General features: G+C 34.2%; 1 protein-coding gene across 1 annotated transcript; it reads right to left on the bottom strand.

Annotated features, from left to right (window-relative positions):
• Nucleotides 1-7,134: 7,134 nt before the first annotated feature.
• Nucleotides 7,135-14,387, bottom strand: LOC116163917. The gene is made up of 2 exons (XM_031478045.1): nucleotides 13,286-14,387; nucleotides 7,135-7,208 (listed from the first exon to the last, which is right to left on the bottom strand). The coding sequence occupies exons 1-2, from the start codon at nucleotides 14,385-14,387 to the stop codon at nucleotides 7,135-7,137; spliced, it is 1,176 nt and encodes a 391-aa protein (XP_031333905.1).
• Between the last annotated feature and the right edge of the window lie 3,838 nt (nucleotides 14,388-18,225).

The following is an 18,225-nucleotide window of genomic DNA, read 5'->3' as shown; positions in this document are numbered from 1 at the left end:
AATAAAATGCGTACCTGGTAAAGAAACCTTACAAAAAACAAAGAGAAAGTATATTGGTGACACTATCGAGATCCCCACCAATCACGGTTGATTAGTCGCCTTTTACGACATGCAGTGTCTCTGCAGTAGGGGTATTCTTTCCCGCTCCCTACACAGGGACTGAAATTAGTGGTCTGAGACCGAAATGTGTATTTTAGTCTCGAGGGTGCAGTTTATTGCCCGAATCGAAGTTGACATTCTCGATTACTCATTCAATAAGTGATTTCTAATTTACCGCTTTTAAATTTTCTAAACATGGTCTTAGAAGTACCGCCCACAAAACTATAACATAAATTTAATAGCGTCATTTATTTATTGACGACTAATTAACAATAAATTTATAACAATCTTGAAGTGATTTGATTTATAACAGTAAAAATATTATTTATCACTCGCATATCCACAATTTATAACAGCGCACACTATTTATTACTTCGGCGTTGAAATTGGAACGGTCCTAAAACGCATTTCGATTTACTTATATATCAAACTCGATTATTCTCGAGTGCTTCTGAATGTTCTCGAATAGTGTAGAAACAGTACAACACTGTACACGTTAACTTGCTCCCTCCCCTCCCCCACCACCATAAAAATGTTTAAGTTCCACCCACAAAACTATAGCATAATGTAACTTAAATTTAAGTACGTCATTTATTTATTTATGACGAATGAATAATAAGTTTGTAACAGTTATCACTAGTTATTACTTTGGAGTTGAAATTGGAACTATCCTAAAACGCAATTCGATTTGCTTATATAGTAAACTCGATTGTTCTAGAGTGCTTCCTAATGTTCTTGGACAGTTTAGAACAAAACACATCATATTTCCCCGAAAGATTGCGTCACATCCGCCTTCGTTCTTTATCGCCGATTACTAATCTTTCATGGCGCCTCTATGTCTACCTGGATTTCTGGAATATTCGCCATAATAAGATTTTAATACGAATAGTCAAATATAAGTTTAGTTTTCCAGTGTTACATTGGAAACCAACGGAAAATTTTGTTGTTCTTTTAAAGCAAACAAATTAGTGCGCATACCTTCTGGTACCCTGAACAGTTACCTAACGAACTCTTTGTGTGTACTGTGCAACATAGCCACTTTGCGCTTTCTTATCCGAAGTAAGAATAGTCGTACATAAGAGGTATCCTCCACCGACAATTCGCTCTTGAGATATAAGGAATTATAACCGATCACGATAAGGGGACCGAGGAGGAGGAGTATGGTTGGCAGAAATTAAGGGCCGTAGTTGGTAGAAAATCGTTTCTTTCGTTGATATCTTGAGAGTACCATTCAAGAGAAAACCAATTTCTGCACCCCTCTCTCACCCACTGTTTTTGTAGAAACCAATTCCTTTCGATGAGACCTTTCATTAGAATGCCATCAAGGGTAGAAAGTGTGTTTACCCTCTTTCCTCCCGCTCCACTACAGCATTGAATAACTTAATTCTTTATTCAATGACTGCAGACATAGGTAGGCAAAGCTGAGATAAATTGGTTGCACCATGTAAAACAGATGTACGTTTTACTTCCAGAAATAGCATCTCGGGAAATAATTAATGGGGGTGGCCCCCCTCAAATCAACAAAATTTGAAGGCCGTCTGGCACACCTTCAATGTATAGGCTACCATTTGCAATAAATTCGTAATTTATAACGTACATTTATAGCACGAGCGTGGATTTCGCTGTTTATGACTCTGGCAGTGATGTTAAAACTGATACTAAACACAAATTCAATTTGCTTATATATCAAACAAAAAAATAGCAAAACAATACAGAAGTCTCGAGACTTCCATGAAATATGAATATTGAATTCGAATCCAATATTCATATTTCATGGAAATTCGCTTTCATCCGTTATCGCGGGTGCCTAATCCTTTATCCACTTGATGGCGACTTGTTGGCACCTTGATGTCGCTCTACATCGACAATAGGGTATTACATTGCACAGTCCCTGAATTGATTCTTGAGGGCTTAGTGAGATGCTGAGACGTCGTACTAACTTTTTACAAAATTATAGAAGAGCTTTCGATAAAACGAAACAGGTATTCTGCCGAAGAATATACCAGAGAAATGTTTCTTGATTCTAAAATACCAGAAATAAATAAGTATTTGTTACATTAGCATGAAATATGCTTAAAAATTATATATGTTTTTAGGCAATCTTCCGGGGAATAGGTCCTTTTACGTACTACCAGATTAAGGTATTGAACTCAATAACCTCAAAAAGTTGTAACAGATCTAAAATGCGTGTGTGATTTTTGAACATCTCTGTACTGAAGTACCATTTTAAAATAGTACCAGAAAATTCGTTTCATCGGAATTTCAGTGGTCAATATGTTTTTATGAATGGATCAAGTTATTTTGTATTCTATTTTACCCATCATCATTCAACGAAACGAACTCTTTTCTACCAAATAACGCCCTTCTCTCTTACCCCTTATCAAAATTGAGGAGCACACATTATTCTTCATGGTACTCTAATGAAAGGTCAGAATGAAAGGAATTCAATGCTACCAACTATCGCTTTCATCCACAACCTATTATCGACATCGGTTATAATTCCTTACCGTTTCTTAATTGGGAGAGGGGAAGGAGGCTAAAAACTGGTATGATATTCTAATGAAAAGTCTGGACAGCAGGAACTAATTCCTTCTGCCCTCCTCTCGAACATCTTTTCGAGAGAAGATATAATTAATTCTTCATATCTCGAGAACATAGTGTCGGACGAGAGTACACACAAATGCAAAAAGGGACGCTTGGACGAGACATATTTATTGATGATTGATGACACTTTATGCGCGAAAATCTCAAGAATGGAATGTAGGAGGAGAATACTCACCGAGAACTATTGAAACATCTGGCCAAAGCACATCTATTGGCGAAGACGGTGGAGTCAAAATGAATATCCCGTGAGCGGAGTGTCGGAGGGGGCTACTTGCAAAGACAAAAAAAAAAAAGACAAAACATATCTAAAACAATTATCAAAATATTGTGTAAACATCACGCATTACACGGGGTCTTCATAAATTCTTTACCCCGCTCAATTCGGAGAATTCGCAGAGGTGCTAAAAAAATGCATTCTATCTGCACGAAAGTTGGGCACAATTTATACTTGTTTAAAGTTCTTGGTGCTCTTCATTTGGTGTACGTTTTGACTTTGCAAGTTCTGCTTTATTTCGATTCATTAATTATTCTATTAAGGCCGTATGACACTGTACTAAATTTAGTACCAGTTTTATAAACATAATTTGAATCAAAATTTGATACAAAATTTTGAATAAAAAAATGTACTTCTGTCTGACACTATTACTAAATTTGGCAAGGAAAATTGTATTTGCGCCTGTGCTGTTTGGATTAGTATGTAGAGAATTGTGCTTATTTTCCAGCACTATATTATGTGGTTCTAGCTTCACTTCTTTTAGCACGGCTTCTATTTTATGCAAAGCATCTATACGTGCATGTTTATTTCTGTATAATGCGGATTTTGTTGCGTATAGGCAAGGGTGTTTTTGATATTCTTGAATTAAGAGTTGGCATTGTTCCTTAGACCACGACATTGATGCTCAAAAATACTTAACTTGTTTGATTATAAGGTGGCACAAACGCACGTGTATGCTATATGTTTGGTCATGTCATTACAAATAAACAGATATAATGCGTGGCAACTTTCTGCGCAGTTTTTGTATATAATTTATGCAGTTTTTAGAACACGTTCTAAATAATTTTTGCCCTCAAATTTTGTTGCAAGTTTTCTTACAAAATGCGTATGACACTACACAAAATATTGTACAAATTTTTGTCATAAAAATTTCGTACTAAATTTAGTGTAGTGTCATGCGGCCTTTACAGCAGTTCGTTATTAAAATTCGAATTCGAACCAAGAATCTTATAGTGCGACAGTCGACCAGCCACCGTAAATGGAGTCACCAAGCGAAATAGCTCAATTTAGAGAGAAATCCTGCCAGATTAAGTATTTTTCAAGTGATTTTGTGTACAAAATCCCAAAGAGATGGGTGACATTAATTGAGAAATGGTCCAAAGTAAAATGACAATTAAGACAAGAATCTCAACAAACATCTTAATAAAATATAGAGCGAAGGATCGTCAAAAATACTTAGATGGAGGATCTGGTTATTAACTTTTATTCCAATAAGTGATCCCATAATCGCGAGACTTGTTTAAATTCAATGACCGTAGGTAATTAATACCTACGTTGTTTCGGTCGTACTAACAACACAGCAAAGTTCTAAACTGATCAAAAAACCGCAAAATATTTTAAAAAGGCTTCAATAGAGACCACCGAAACCACATCCTACGCAGCTTTGTATAATTTTACTCATGTTACAAATTCCGTTAACGTAATTGCTTCCTAACAATGCAAATTAATAAACGCGTTGAGGGCTAGAATGGATGCAACCAAGCGTGCACGGTGCGCACCTGTCCCAGTTATTAATTAGAAAATTACTATCCAGCTACCACCACTCAACACCACTTTCTGCAATTTTATTTCTTTAATTTACATTTTTATTTTCCGACATCATTTTTGAGATATTAGATTATCTTAACATCTAAAACGCTTTTATACATTATGCAAACGAGCAAATGCCCGCGCGCTTACTTTTTTTTGTGAATTCAATTCGATTAACAAGATTTCGAGCCTTTGTAAGCGTAAATGTTCCCTTATGTTAATTACCATGTGCAAGTCGGCCTCACAAAAACTTTAAACTTTTATAATTAAATTAGAACGAAAATTAGATGACTCGCTAATAACGGCGTTTGTTTCCGCTCGTATGCATAATGACCGTAAATAAACGCGTTTGGATTATTTTAAAATGAATATTTAAATTTGTTTCCAATCGATTTACACCTGTTAAGAATTTATACTGTTTAGAGCACAGCGGCGCCTATAATTTACAACATTTGATGTAATATGAAAATAACAAGACACGAATCCGGTCCTGTCTGTGTTATAGTTTAGAGTGTGTCGTATTTAATTTGATAGCAAAAGCAATTCGGTTCTCATTAAGCTTCTGTAGCTTCTAGCGGAAATGAATGCTAATCTGCAGATTAATATGCAGTAATTTACATAAGCGAACGAGTTGTTGATGTAATTAATAAGTTGCAGGTATCTTGATGAAACAAAAAATACACTCGAATAGTAAAGGGTTTATCGGTCTAATCTTCATACTTGCTCCTAATTCAAAAATCTAAATTGCATATTGGTTCAAGTAGATAACGCATTTTTCCAAGCTGGTTTTGTTAAACAATTTTCAGCTATCGTTCATTCTATGCATATTTATGGCAACTGTTTGGTATGCATTTAAGCTGCGATATAAATGTATGCACAATTAGGAATTTGTATTAATTAATGTAAATGTTTAAAAACAAGGGTGAATTCGTTACAATGCTTTATTGGGGACTGACTATGTCGAGTAATTTATTACTCACCCAAAGCCATCATTATTAATTCTGCAATGAATTGAAGTACTTACCTACCTAATTAATATAACTGGCTCTGTTTGCTGAAAAGCAACTTGTGGTTCTGTTGTATATTGCTTTCAACCAAACAGGTGAATTTGTTATTGTCGAAATGGGAGTTTGTTGTAGGTGCTATGGCTAATAAACTTGAACTGATTTAATTTTTAAAAACGAACGAATTCCGTCTTCTTAATTGTTACACTTTTATCCACTAGATGATTATATGTTTAGTTTCGTTGGTCAGCCAGTAGCATGCAGCATTCCATTTCAAGTGATGGATAATCAGTTAAGAGAAGAAACGAGGATGTCAATAAGTAGGTAATCTGAAGTGTAATTACAAAAAAAGACCAACTAAAAAAAAAGAAAATGTCAGAGAGAACCATTCAACCAGACCGTGGTATCCATGGTAGTCATTTGAGGGAAAGGTTTCCTTTGAATAAACATATTTACATAGGCAGGGGTGCTGTAATGGGAACCGGGGCGGTAATTCTTCGATTTAATTAAACGCCTAGTGTTTTCTGAAAAACCGTTGACTAAAGATCATCGGTGCCAAAGTATACCTACGTTTAGCGTCTATGATTTTAAGAGGAGGTAGTTTTTAATAATCGAAAGTACATACGTGAAAACGCCTATTAAGATGTTTTTTCGTGAGTAGTCAACAAAGATATTGGTTTGAAGCGGCCCCAAGAAAATTATTTTCTTTGCCTCCATATAAATTAAATAAATTAAGAATATTAAAAGAACGGTCGATTGTAATATCGACCTGTAATTTTTCGTAGAGAGTGTTGGTTTTGTTAAGTATGTAACGTACCCAGACCAGCTCTGCAATACTGCGCAGCTCAAAATTTAAAACGAAAACTTTCCCACCCAAACTAACTGCACTCCATGGCACATGATCGTCTAGACAAAGCTGCTTAACCTGAACAACAAAATACTAGGACCACTCCTACTTGTCGGAGGGTGAAGCAAGTGAGATACAGAAATAAAACAAGCACATGTTTTTAAAACGGCAGTGTAATTGAAATAAGCAACATTGCAAGGATAAATTATGAAAATGATAGCTTATCGAGTAAAAATTGGCTAGGAAAAAAGAAATAGCTTGTAATCTTTTACAGTGATATTCATTAAGAAGCAGACATAGGGATTTGCGCGTATCGTTTTCCCTATTTCTAGTACTTTTAAATGACAAAATCTCTTCTGAAGGATCCCTGATTTTATGCAACCAAAATAACTTTTTAAATCAAATAAAGATCTGGCTGTCAGTAATATCGAATACATTGCAGTTATAGATTTTGTAGCATTTATTTTTATTTTTGTACTTTCTTTCTCAATGAGTGGTGAGTGATCGTTCATTAGTGTTATTCATACATTTGTGTTGCTATTATATTATCCTTGACAGGGCTGCATGGAAGATATATTGCTACACTGAATGCAGTCCTTTCTCACATTATTCTTATTTTATTTATTTATTTATTTTTTTGCTTTCCTATTGTTAGTTGTTTACGTGGGAATAAGTATTATTAATATATTAATTAATTTGAATATTGTTGATTTGGCTTCCGTAATATTATTTTCGTTCGTGTGCGATGTATCTGAACGAAGAGTTGATCTTGTCAATTAGTATAGTCCAAATCCCAAAGCAGGACCCCATAAGAAACTAGCGGCCGAATTTAATATCTCTTCATCATAACCTAAAAGCGCACTACTCTTTATCTATCTAAAATGCAAGGCTAAAAAGATATGAATTTTTTGTTTATTAGAGTGGGTTAAAGTCTTTATGAAATACTGAAATTCTAACAGAAGCATAAAATTTATCACACTGTTTGCTTGCAATTGCAAAATCCATAATAGCAGTGCAGAATGCGTGCATACGAGTTATTTTGGTCGCACAAAACTGAAGTCCCTTCAGAAAAAATTTTGTCATTCATCTGTAGACATGGGGAAAAACAATACACACAAATCCCTATGTCTACTTCTTAATGAATTTGACTGCATATAAAACAAAGTCGTTTATGTTACAGCACTTTATAACTCAAGAACGGCTTATTAACCGATTTTCATGATATTTGATTTGTTGGATTCGTCTTCGAGCCGAAATATGGAAAAAAACACGAAAAAATGTAAAGAGAAGTGTGTGTGGCGAAGCTGTGGCCGTACTCGTTCGGGTTGGATAACAACCAGTCAACCGCCCCCCCCCCCAAGACTCACAATACCTTCAAATATTTAAAATGTGCACAGTGTGAATTTGCAACACTTCACCAACATGTCCCGCAACGGCATCTCTTAACTCACAAAACTTCAAAGATTTTAAAATATGTACACTGCAATTTGTAACTTTTGAACTAGTAGCCCAATCTTGGAACTGTTTGATATTATGGATTCTACAGGCCACATTCTATAAGAAAAATTTTTTTTCGGATCGATCTGAGACAATTTTTTTTTCGGGCCCCAAAAAAAGGCAGTGTATAACCTTCCTTTTTTACCAAAAATCGACTGCACCAAAATTTCTCAGGAAAACACTTTTTCTTATTCATTTTGGTGCGTAGAATCCAAAACGATTCGTACTTTTTCGATTAGTCTCAATCAAAAGTTATAGACTAGAAACCAATTTCGAAAGAAAATTCAAAGGGCTGTAAGTCTGCAAACGGATTATATGGAAATGTTAAGCTAGGTGAATCTAGCCATATACACGAGGTTCGTCGGGATAGGCCATGCAACGTTCATCGGGTCTGCTGTTATCTTCTATAAATAAAAATGGATGTTTGTCTGGTTGTCTCTTATGCCTCTTTTAATCGTTCATCCGATTGCGCCACTCAACGTCCAAAAATTTGATGTATATCTATTCGGAAGGAAATTTTCTTCTCTAAAATTTTTCTTTCTTGACATTTCGTCAATTCTCGTTGTTCTCAATTTTTTTAGAGATGGTGGAACTCTAAAACAACCTTTTCGAAAAATTGTCCCGATGACTCTTGCAAATCGACAGGCTGTGGAATTTTTTTAGTTAACTAACAAATGGAATAACTTCCGAAATAGGTAACTCTATAATAAGCCCTTGGGACTCTGATTAATAAAAATCATTTATTTTGGTCAAGAAACGCATAAAAAAGTGAACGCTTGAAAGAATGTGCAAAATCTTTTTTTTGGTTGTCTAGAAAACAAGCACCAAAGTCAAAAAGCTGATTTCTCGTGAACCATTCATCTGATTCTGACGTATTTTTTTTTAAGTGCGTTTTTCCGAGAGCTTTCCATTCGCCTATTATAGACTTACATTCTTGTTATATTTCGAAAATTATTCCAAATTCTTCGGATTTTGAAAAAAAATTCCACAGTCCGTCGATTTGCAATAATCATCGGGAAAATTGTTAGAAAAGGTTGTTTTAGGGTTCCACCGAGGGTTCCACCATCTATAAAAAAATTGAGAACGCTCTGGAAGTCACAGAATTTTAAACACAAAGCGTCGTTTTTTTAACTTGTTTGTTTAATTAATCGATGACTATGCAACCTACGGTGATCGGGTTTGTCATATTATTTTGTTATCAAAAGAAGTGACCAAATACTGATTTACAAAAAAGATCGGATGAATTGTACTTAGTTAATAACCAATTATTAATTTTCGGGATGTTATATTTTTCCATAAAAATCATCAATAACATTTAAAAATAAATGTTCCGTACCAACTGTATCTTATTGAAAATTCTAAACAAATTCATTTCTCGTTATTTTTCCCTCAGAGCAATAGTTAAGAAGATAAATGAAGTCAAATGCGATCAAAAACGAGATTTTCCTATTTTTTCTTCGTTTTTTGTTTATATCAATACGTTCAAGGAGTTTTCCGCCAGGGAGCCAATTTTTGTATGAACATAGAACATTATATTTAGAAAGCCAATGCAATGCACAATGGATATTTATCATAATCTTCATCATCTATGTATCCACTTTAAAAACTTACTCAATATTAATCTTCACCTAATTATTTATAACACTACATTGCTTCATTTCATTTGTAACTAAAAGGTTGCAACTTAAAAAAAAGATATCTGTATAGAATCTTGAGGTGCTACGCAGAATATACAATGAGAGTATTAGAAGACAGGTGTGAAAGTGAAATGAGGCAATGATCGAGACGAGTTTGCTTACTGGTACATTATTCATTAACTTTTTACGAAAATGTAGTGACAAGCCATGATAGAGATGACAACTTTTTTCAACGGCGTTGTAACGCTTCTTCCGTCGTTGACGAAACTTCGAAAAAAAAAGATAAATGAATCACATTTCGAACTACTCTGATTTGTAATTTTCTTTTTATCGCATTGTCGGCGAAACCCGAAATGGAATTAACAGCGGGTTTTAATTCATCAATCAATAATGATTTCATTTTTCATGTAAAAACTAATGTACCGTTATCAATGAATGACTTTTGCTATATTTGGGTTCCCGCTAATGAGTTCTTTTGCAGTAGATCGTGCGAAAATAATCCCCGCATTGTGCTCTAAACAAAAACAAATTTATTTGTTAAACAAAAAAATATATATTAATGAACAGTTATGATTTGAATGTGGTAGCGCAAATTTGTTATGCGTGAGAATTATAAACGTTTCGGCATCGGAGCGTCGATCGAAAGAAAGGGCCTTATTGTATAAAATGAATAAAATAAAGGTGTTTCCAATTAAAGTTTATTAGACTTCCAACTGGGTGGACATGAGTACAAACCTCAATTAGGCTACCTGTGATGCTTTTTTTATTTATTATCTTCATCAATGGCGGCTACTAATTATTATTATAAGAATTTCTCACATAATACCTTTTGTTGTGTATAAGAAAATTATGTTTTATAAGAAAAAAGGCGTTCGTTTTTAACCTTTTCATTAAGCTTTTGAAAAAAAATGAACTGGGTTATGATGGATTGCAAACACTAACGACTTCTGTTCGTTAGCGATTGCTTTGATCGTTTTCTTTAAGTCACAAATAAATGTTGTATTGGTTAACAAATTACGTTAACGTGTTCACACTAGAGATAACATCGTTTTGCAATAGTTAATGTTATTACTGGTGTATAACGCACAATAACATTTGACGGGTGTGATAAATGCTATCCATTATTAAGTAATGACTTCTTTATAAGCTGTATTATCGCGATGCAACATGTTTTTTAATTGCCTTATTTATCACGAAATGCGTATTCGGATACCTCTGCATTCGCTGTAGAAAAAACACATCAATCAAGCGGTACAATTTTTAGTCAAGACCATTGCGGTAAAGTCATTTACTTCAAGTAAAAACCGCCATCAGTTAATTTTACTTTCACCTAGCGTAATCAATACCGAAATAATTCTTTGATAGAAGACTTAAGACTTAAGTAGATTACGATCAAAGTTAACAAACGACATGGACATCATTTTTATTATTTATAATTACTTTCAATTTTAAATTAAAATTGAATTAAAGTCTGTATCCGTTTATTTTATTACACCACAGCAGGTTGTAAGCAATGAAATAACATGTGTATTAATAGTTTTAACAATATTATTTTTGTTTAATTTCGCTTGCAATAAACATTTCTGTTGTTGTACATTGCCTAGGACCTATTTTTCAATGACACATGTTCGCTGAATAATTTGTCATCGCCATAGACATAACCATGAAAATTATTATACGAGGACAGGTGTAGGTAATTGCAAATTGAATAATTCTACATTTTTATCTTGTAGTTTTTTGTAATAACCTTAAACAAATAGGTATAAACGGTAATGTACTTTCAAAAAGGCACGACGACAGGTGGATTAAATTAGCACCCCAATTGGTTATTACAGTGCCAAAGTATCGAGCTCAATTGGTGTTAATTTGTGCGTTAATCTCCAAATTTTGTGCGCCTTCCGTTTACGAGAAAATCAAAATTATCTGTTGGGCTTCATGTTAATACTGGAACACCATCATTCTCGTGTCCACATGACACTACCGTAGTTTTGTGCCCATTTTGTAGTGATTTGTGCGTCTTTTCTTTCGGAGCAATTAAACATTTCTAAACGGGGTGGCAACTCAACGTAACACCCCTTATAATCGGATCGACGAAATTTAAATTCTACAAAGGGGGCTAACTTAACGCAGCGTCTGTCATAATCGGAATATGTCATAGTTTTATGTCATCAAATCATAAATAAACTACCTTATAATTGCGTATGTTTCAATCAAAATCAAAACCATTCATGTGTTGTCATTTATTCAGCAATTTTATATTCATTTACAAGTGTTATTGAACATTTTATTCTTTTAAGAAAACTTTTAGTGCTAACAAAACATTCTACAATATACAGAGTGGCCCAACGAGAAGTATACAGAGGGCTTTTGGGGTATTAAATTTAGAAATTTCGAAAAATCATCGAACACGTCAATTTTGTATTCGAGGGGGACAACTTTTGGAATACAAATCACGAACCCAAGTCTTCACCCCTCTACGTAGGGAGCTTAACCCCTAAAATTTTAAATGGAATCCTATGGCAAATGGCACATTATTTTAATAATAATAATAATAATAGCCTTTATTTCTCACACATCTTGTATATAAAATATACCATGAAGAGAACAATACAAGTTTCCAAAGATGCGGAGAAATCACACGGTGCCAATTCAAATTGGTAGTCAGCTACCTTGGTCTTCCATTGGGACCGTGAAGTCAATAACAGAGTTGTGCTAATTTGTTGCCTAGGATTAAATTCTGGGATGTCGGCCGAAGTTAAGATTAGTTCTGACGATTACTATTACTATCGTATTTTGCACAATTAATTATAATTAGGTTTTAACAAATATAGGAACATTTTTCTTTTAAACAAGGACACTGATAACGTTTTAAACTCAGGTGGTATGTTATTGTAAATTTTATAAATTTGATACTGAAAGGTTCGTTCAAATAAAGCAGTGGAGTGTTTAGGAGGAGAAATTAAACCACAAAATCTTAAATTTAAGTTGTGAACGTCCGTTCGAAAGCGGATTTTGTTATAAAGATACGCTGGTTTCTTATATAAAAGCACCTTATGGCATAGTGTTGCAAATAGTAGTTTTCTCCTGTTATTCATGTCTAGCCAGTTCAGATCACTCAACTTATGGGAGATGTGCTCAAACTTGCGTATGCCGAATATCATACGCATGCAGCTATTTTGTACCCGTTGGATACGCTTTGCCACGTCTTGCGTTATAGACGACCAATAAATTTCGGAACAATAGTTAAAGTGGGACAGTACAAGGGAGTTACAAAGCATAGCTTTTATATGAATTGGTAAGGTTTTTCTGTGCGGGAATAACAATTTCAAATTCATAATGCTTCTCTTTATGTAAGTGTTAATTTGTGTACTATATCTGAAAGAGTTATCAATAGAGAGGCCTAAGTTTTTTACTTCAGATTGGAGAGGTATGGTCGTCTCGTGCAAAGTGAAGTTGAGTTTGTCTTTTATTGAATTGATTTTGTCTTCATTCCCAAAAACTATGATTGAAGATTTTGATGGGTTTATGAATAATGAGTGCATGTGTGAAACTGATTCAATGGAGTGAAGGTCTTCATTTATTTTACGAGTAGCAGTGAAATACTCCTCTACGCGAAATGAATACAACATTTGTGTATCATCGGCAAACTTCTTCAATTTGCAATGCTTAATACATTTGTCAAACTGGTGAGTATATATAATAAACAGCAGTGGGCCCAAAATAGACCCCTGTGGAACACCTTTTGAAGTTGATAAAAAATCTGATTGAGTAGCTTTAATTTTTACAGACTGACACCGTCCAGTTAAGTAACTATCAAACAATTTCACTGCTTGACATGACAATCCAATGCTTTCCAGAATAGAGAGAAGAATGCCGTGATTGATAGTGTCAAAGGCCTTGCTATAGTCTAACAGTGCCAAGACAGAGATGAGTTTGGAGTCAGTAGCAGTAATAATGTCATCGACAGTATCGATCAAAGCTGTGGTGCAGCTATAATTCGGCCTAAAGCCGGATTGGTGATCAGGAATTATGTGTTTTGCGTCAACGTATGCTCTGAGCTGGTCATTCATTATTTTTTCTATTATTTTGGACATCACTGGTAATATGCTTATCGGGCGCAAGTCTTTAAATTCATTTGGGCGAGGTGTCTTTGGCAATGGAGTTATCACAGCTTTTTTCCAGGCTTCCGGATAAATACTTGTTAAAAGTACCATATTTATAACATGAGTAAGGTATGGTTCGATAATTGGGCAGAATAGTCTTAGGATGTTGATATTAATTCCATCGGAACCATAAGCAGTTGACTTGATACCACTTATGATTTTCGCAACGTGGCTTGTTTCGACAGTAGAGAATTTAAAAGACTGATTATGAATTATTTTATTATTTTTATAAAAGTTGATCAACTGAGTTACGTTTTGGTCATTTGAGTTAGGAATTGAATTTACAAAGAAGGTATTTATAGCTTCTGGATTATCTAAATGGGCGGGTAAGTCAGGTTGTACACTATTTGGAGATAAAAGTTGCTTTAACTCTTTCCAGAGTTGTTTATTGTTAGAATTAATCTTGTGCTTGAAAAAAGCTGCCTTTTCTTGCTTAACCATGAAGTTTACTTGGTTCCTCAAACTTTTGTAATAGGACCAGTCAGTATGCAGTTTAGTTGTCTTAAATTTTTTCAAAGCTTTATTCCGTAAGTTCATTGCAATTTTGATAGTTGTTGTTATCCAAGGTTCATTCCGCTTAGTAACCTTAATAGTTCGAACGGACGTGTAATTATTGACCAAGTGTAACATATTCCAACACAGAAATTGAACCTTATCATTAACATTATCCATATGGAATATATTTTGCCATGGAACTCGTTGCACGTCATTTTCAAATTGCGTCGTATCCATATTGGAAAAATCACGAGTGGTCTTATATATGGCTGGGCTTGAAAGCCAATTTAATCGTGATTACTAATCTGCTTTGCGTTTTAAATTCTATTGATTCGTTTCGGAGATATTCCCATTTGAAATGGTTTTTTCTAAAAAACCAAAACAAACGCGATGTAAGTCACCTTGTATTAAAATTTTATTTTGACGCTTCAATGTGTTTATTAAACTTAAGTGAACCTGTCAGTTCTCCGAAACGAATCAATAGAATTTAAAAAGCAAAGCAGATTAGTAATCACGATTAAATTGGCTTTCAAATAATGTGCCATTTGCCATAGGATTCCATTTAAAATTTTAGGGGTTAAGCTCCCTGTGTGGGGTGAAGACTAGGGTTCGTGATTTGTATTCCAAAAGTTGTCCCCCTCGAATATGAAATTGACATGTTCGAGGATTTTTCGACATTTCTAAATTTAATACCCTAAACGCCCTCTGTATACTTCTCGTTGGGCCACTCTGTATTCCGACTCAGCAGATATTCCACATGGTTTTATCCTAATTTAATACAAAAAGACGGTAATGGCATCAATGTTAAAATTAAAATGTCAAAAAGTTCATCAATTTTAAATGAAAACTCTGCAATTAATCAAGGCTCGATTTATAGTGAAGTGAAGCCAATATAACTACAACTTTTGTAGTATGCAGTCACTTTCCTCCAGGAACAAAAGATATAAAGAAATCGAAGGACCCCGAGCACATGATAGAAATGCACATAACCAATCTTTGTCTGAGTTGATGCAACAACCATCTCAAGAAAATGATCTCGATGCTTTTTCAGTTAAATTAGAAACGTACAAGCAAACTGTTCGAGTGTTGAAACGGATCCCTCAAGGTGCTTGCGCTAGATTTTACTTATTTATTTATTTATGGATAGAACAACTCGTATATTTCAACTTTATTAGGTACCTCTGGCATTGTACACTCGTTAATTAAGTGTTTAGGTACTGCAGGATGGATAGTTGCATTGTATCTATAGAATCGTAAAAACATTATGATGATGTCAATAAGTACATGCTGTCATTTGGCTTTTTAAATTCCCCGGCCTTAAGTCGACCGCCATAGGAAACACCATCCACGAGTTCTAGCTTTGAATCCCAGTATATTCTCGCACTATTAGAACGTTGTGCGCGGGTGCACCATCCTGTTGAAACTAACAATTTCCAACTTTGATTTTTTTTTGGTGCCGTATGTCCGTTGTATTCGTAATAAAAAATTGTGCTCAATACAGTACGTACTTATTTTTATACTTAATCAATGTACTTTTACTAACTTTTTGGAATTATTGCTGCTTTACAAGGAGTAAAAGGAAATATTTAGTCGAAGAGAGGCGCAAAAGAAAATTACATATAAGCTCTCTAAAACAGATTGGAGTATAACTTTAAAAATCTTTAAGAAAATTTCATAATATAGAAACCCAATAAACTAGATGTGAGTAATTAATGTTGAATTGCAATTAAGTGATAGATAATTAAAATCCAGTGCTTATATCTGAATATTTCACTATGTTGCCATAGTCTCCTATAAATTTGCACTAGGTTCAATTATAATGGAATCGAGAAGTTTGTAATTACGGAAGCAATAAGTTTTGGCGAAAAAACCTTTACAGTTTTACTCCTGATCGAAGTAAATAAAGCTATTTCGCCTTTATAAAAATACTCAAGACTGTACTTGACTCGTTTTAATTGCAAAAAGTACATTCCGCAACTTAAAACTGATAATGCTCTACCCGCTTAAACGTTTTTCAACACCCGGGATTTATTTTTAATTAAAATTTCTTACTGCAAAGGATTTAAATTGAGGCACGAACAAAAAAAAGTACTTAAATCTATCTACCTAATTATTTAAATAAGCGCATTGTGAATAATGAAATAAATTAAGAAAAAAGTCGCGATTCCCATCAATCGATAATGAGTTGAGCTAAAGCAAGTTTTTATATCGATTATGACTCTCTTGGGATTAAATCTCACACAACATATAAATGTCAATGCAAAACCTTATGATTTTTCCTAATTAGCCAATTACGTCCTTTTAGAATGCCACAAAACGTATATTTACCTATTTTAGGAGAGGCAATTACGATAAATTGCCGGTTTGCATTTACAGTATTATCTCATGTTTCAATTATAGTCAAATATCTCAAATACTACGATTATAATTAATAAACCGCAGCAGTATGAAGCTTTTTAATTACACAAAGCTTTCTCAGTCGTTCGCAGTTTTTTAAAATGTAGATAATTAACGTAGGTAATGGTGATTCAAAGAAATGATCGGTCTGTATAGTGTATAGATCACCGATTGTCTTTCTTTTGCTATAGATGGCCCTTTCACACTGTCGGCGACTACACAACAAGTCTAAAAATTGGGGTCATACAAGTCATAAAGGGTAGTCTCATTATTTGGCAAGAATTTTTTTAATTTATAACAAGGGTGAGTAGTATTTAAGTAATGTCCTGACTTTTTAAGTGTGCGTGCATTTTAAGTTAAGGCGCCTTATAGTCGTGAGATACGACGTAATTGTCTATGGTTCCATGATAATTAACGTGGACTAAATTTATAGCTGTCAAAAGAGCTTTTTCCCTGGTTTTTTCATTGAAAAAGGGGTTCGCGTCAAGTGTTAGAAACGTAAAGGAGTGGGGAAATGGTTGTTCTCGAAGAGCATTCGCGGGGTCAAGTCAAATAGTAAAAAACCTTCACCAGCTAAATACACGTTGTAAAAGAATATTGTTTGGAACTCCTGAGTGTTTAGTGAGTGTATTTGATTTCAGATAGCACTCCCACCACTTCAAATTAATGTTTTGGCATAGTTTGAGATGAATAGCTGTTACGTTTTTCAATTTAAATATACGCTTATTTGATACTCTTAGCCACCTAGAGATTACCTTTGTAATGCGGTTAGTTACGATGTAACATATTCCTGTAGTAGATTTGTTATTACTTTAGTTCTTTATTTTCGCCGTTAAAGGCCATCCGAGTGTTATAAGTTCATTTTACAATAGTTTCTTTTATTTTCACCGTTAGAGGTCTTCTTTTCTTTTCTACGCGGTGAAGATTTTGCCTTTATATTTATTGAATGGTAATTAGTTTTCTTCGATACGCCATTACGTTTACGTGACTTTGTGTACTTAAAAAGGGATTACATTACTGTTGTATAGAAATATAGTTATTTCTATTTCCTGAAGTTAAAGTCACGTTTATGCTTTTATACACTGATTCGTACGGACAATCCGCTTTTGTCTATGTAACTTAAATGGAATTATTGATTCTTATTGAGTATTAATTACGGTTTTAGTATACGATTTGCCCGAGTGTCAGACGTTAGACATTGTTATACCGCAATATTTTGTGCCGCGCTATTCAATACCCCTCTTGTTTATTTGTTTGTGTTGTTATCTGTTACAGATAAGGCAGAAAGCTCCCTTCGCAGCTAACAAGTCGGTTACAACAACAGAATTTTTATTAATTTTCGGCGAATCCTTGATATAACGTTTGATTGCATACTGGTTTTCGATACGATCGAATTCTAATTACTACATTTGATATTCATTTAAAAGTTCCGTTGTTTTCTGCAAAAGCCTGTTTTGATTTTAATTTTTTCTCTGGCTACGTGTTAATCGCCTTTTTGCTGGAAAATGATTTAAATTTAATTTACATTTTTAGATCTAGATATTACAGTGTCATATTTGTAATATTTTTCAATCCTTTATGTTTATGTTATATCCCTGTTAATTATTTTATTTTTTAGCTTCTGAAGACCAGAATAATAAGATCTCTTAGTCTGCCTTGTTCCCCATTTCGGTAAGTA

This window comes from Photinus pyralis, unplaced genomic scaffold (assembly GCF_008802855.1).
Source record: "Photinus pyralis isolate 1611_PpyrPB1 unplaced genomic scaffold, Ppyr1.3 Ppyr1.4_LG2, whole genome shotgun sequence".
Taxonomy (NCBI): domain Eukaryota; kingdom Metazoa; phylum Arthropoda; class Insecta; order Coleoptera; family Lampyridae; genus Photinus; species Photinus pyralis.
This window is presented reverse-complemented; position numbering and strand designations above follow the sequence as displayed.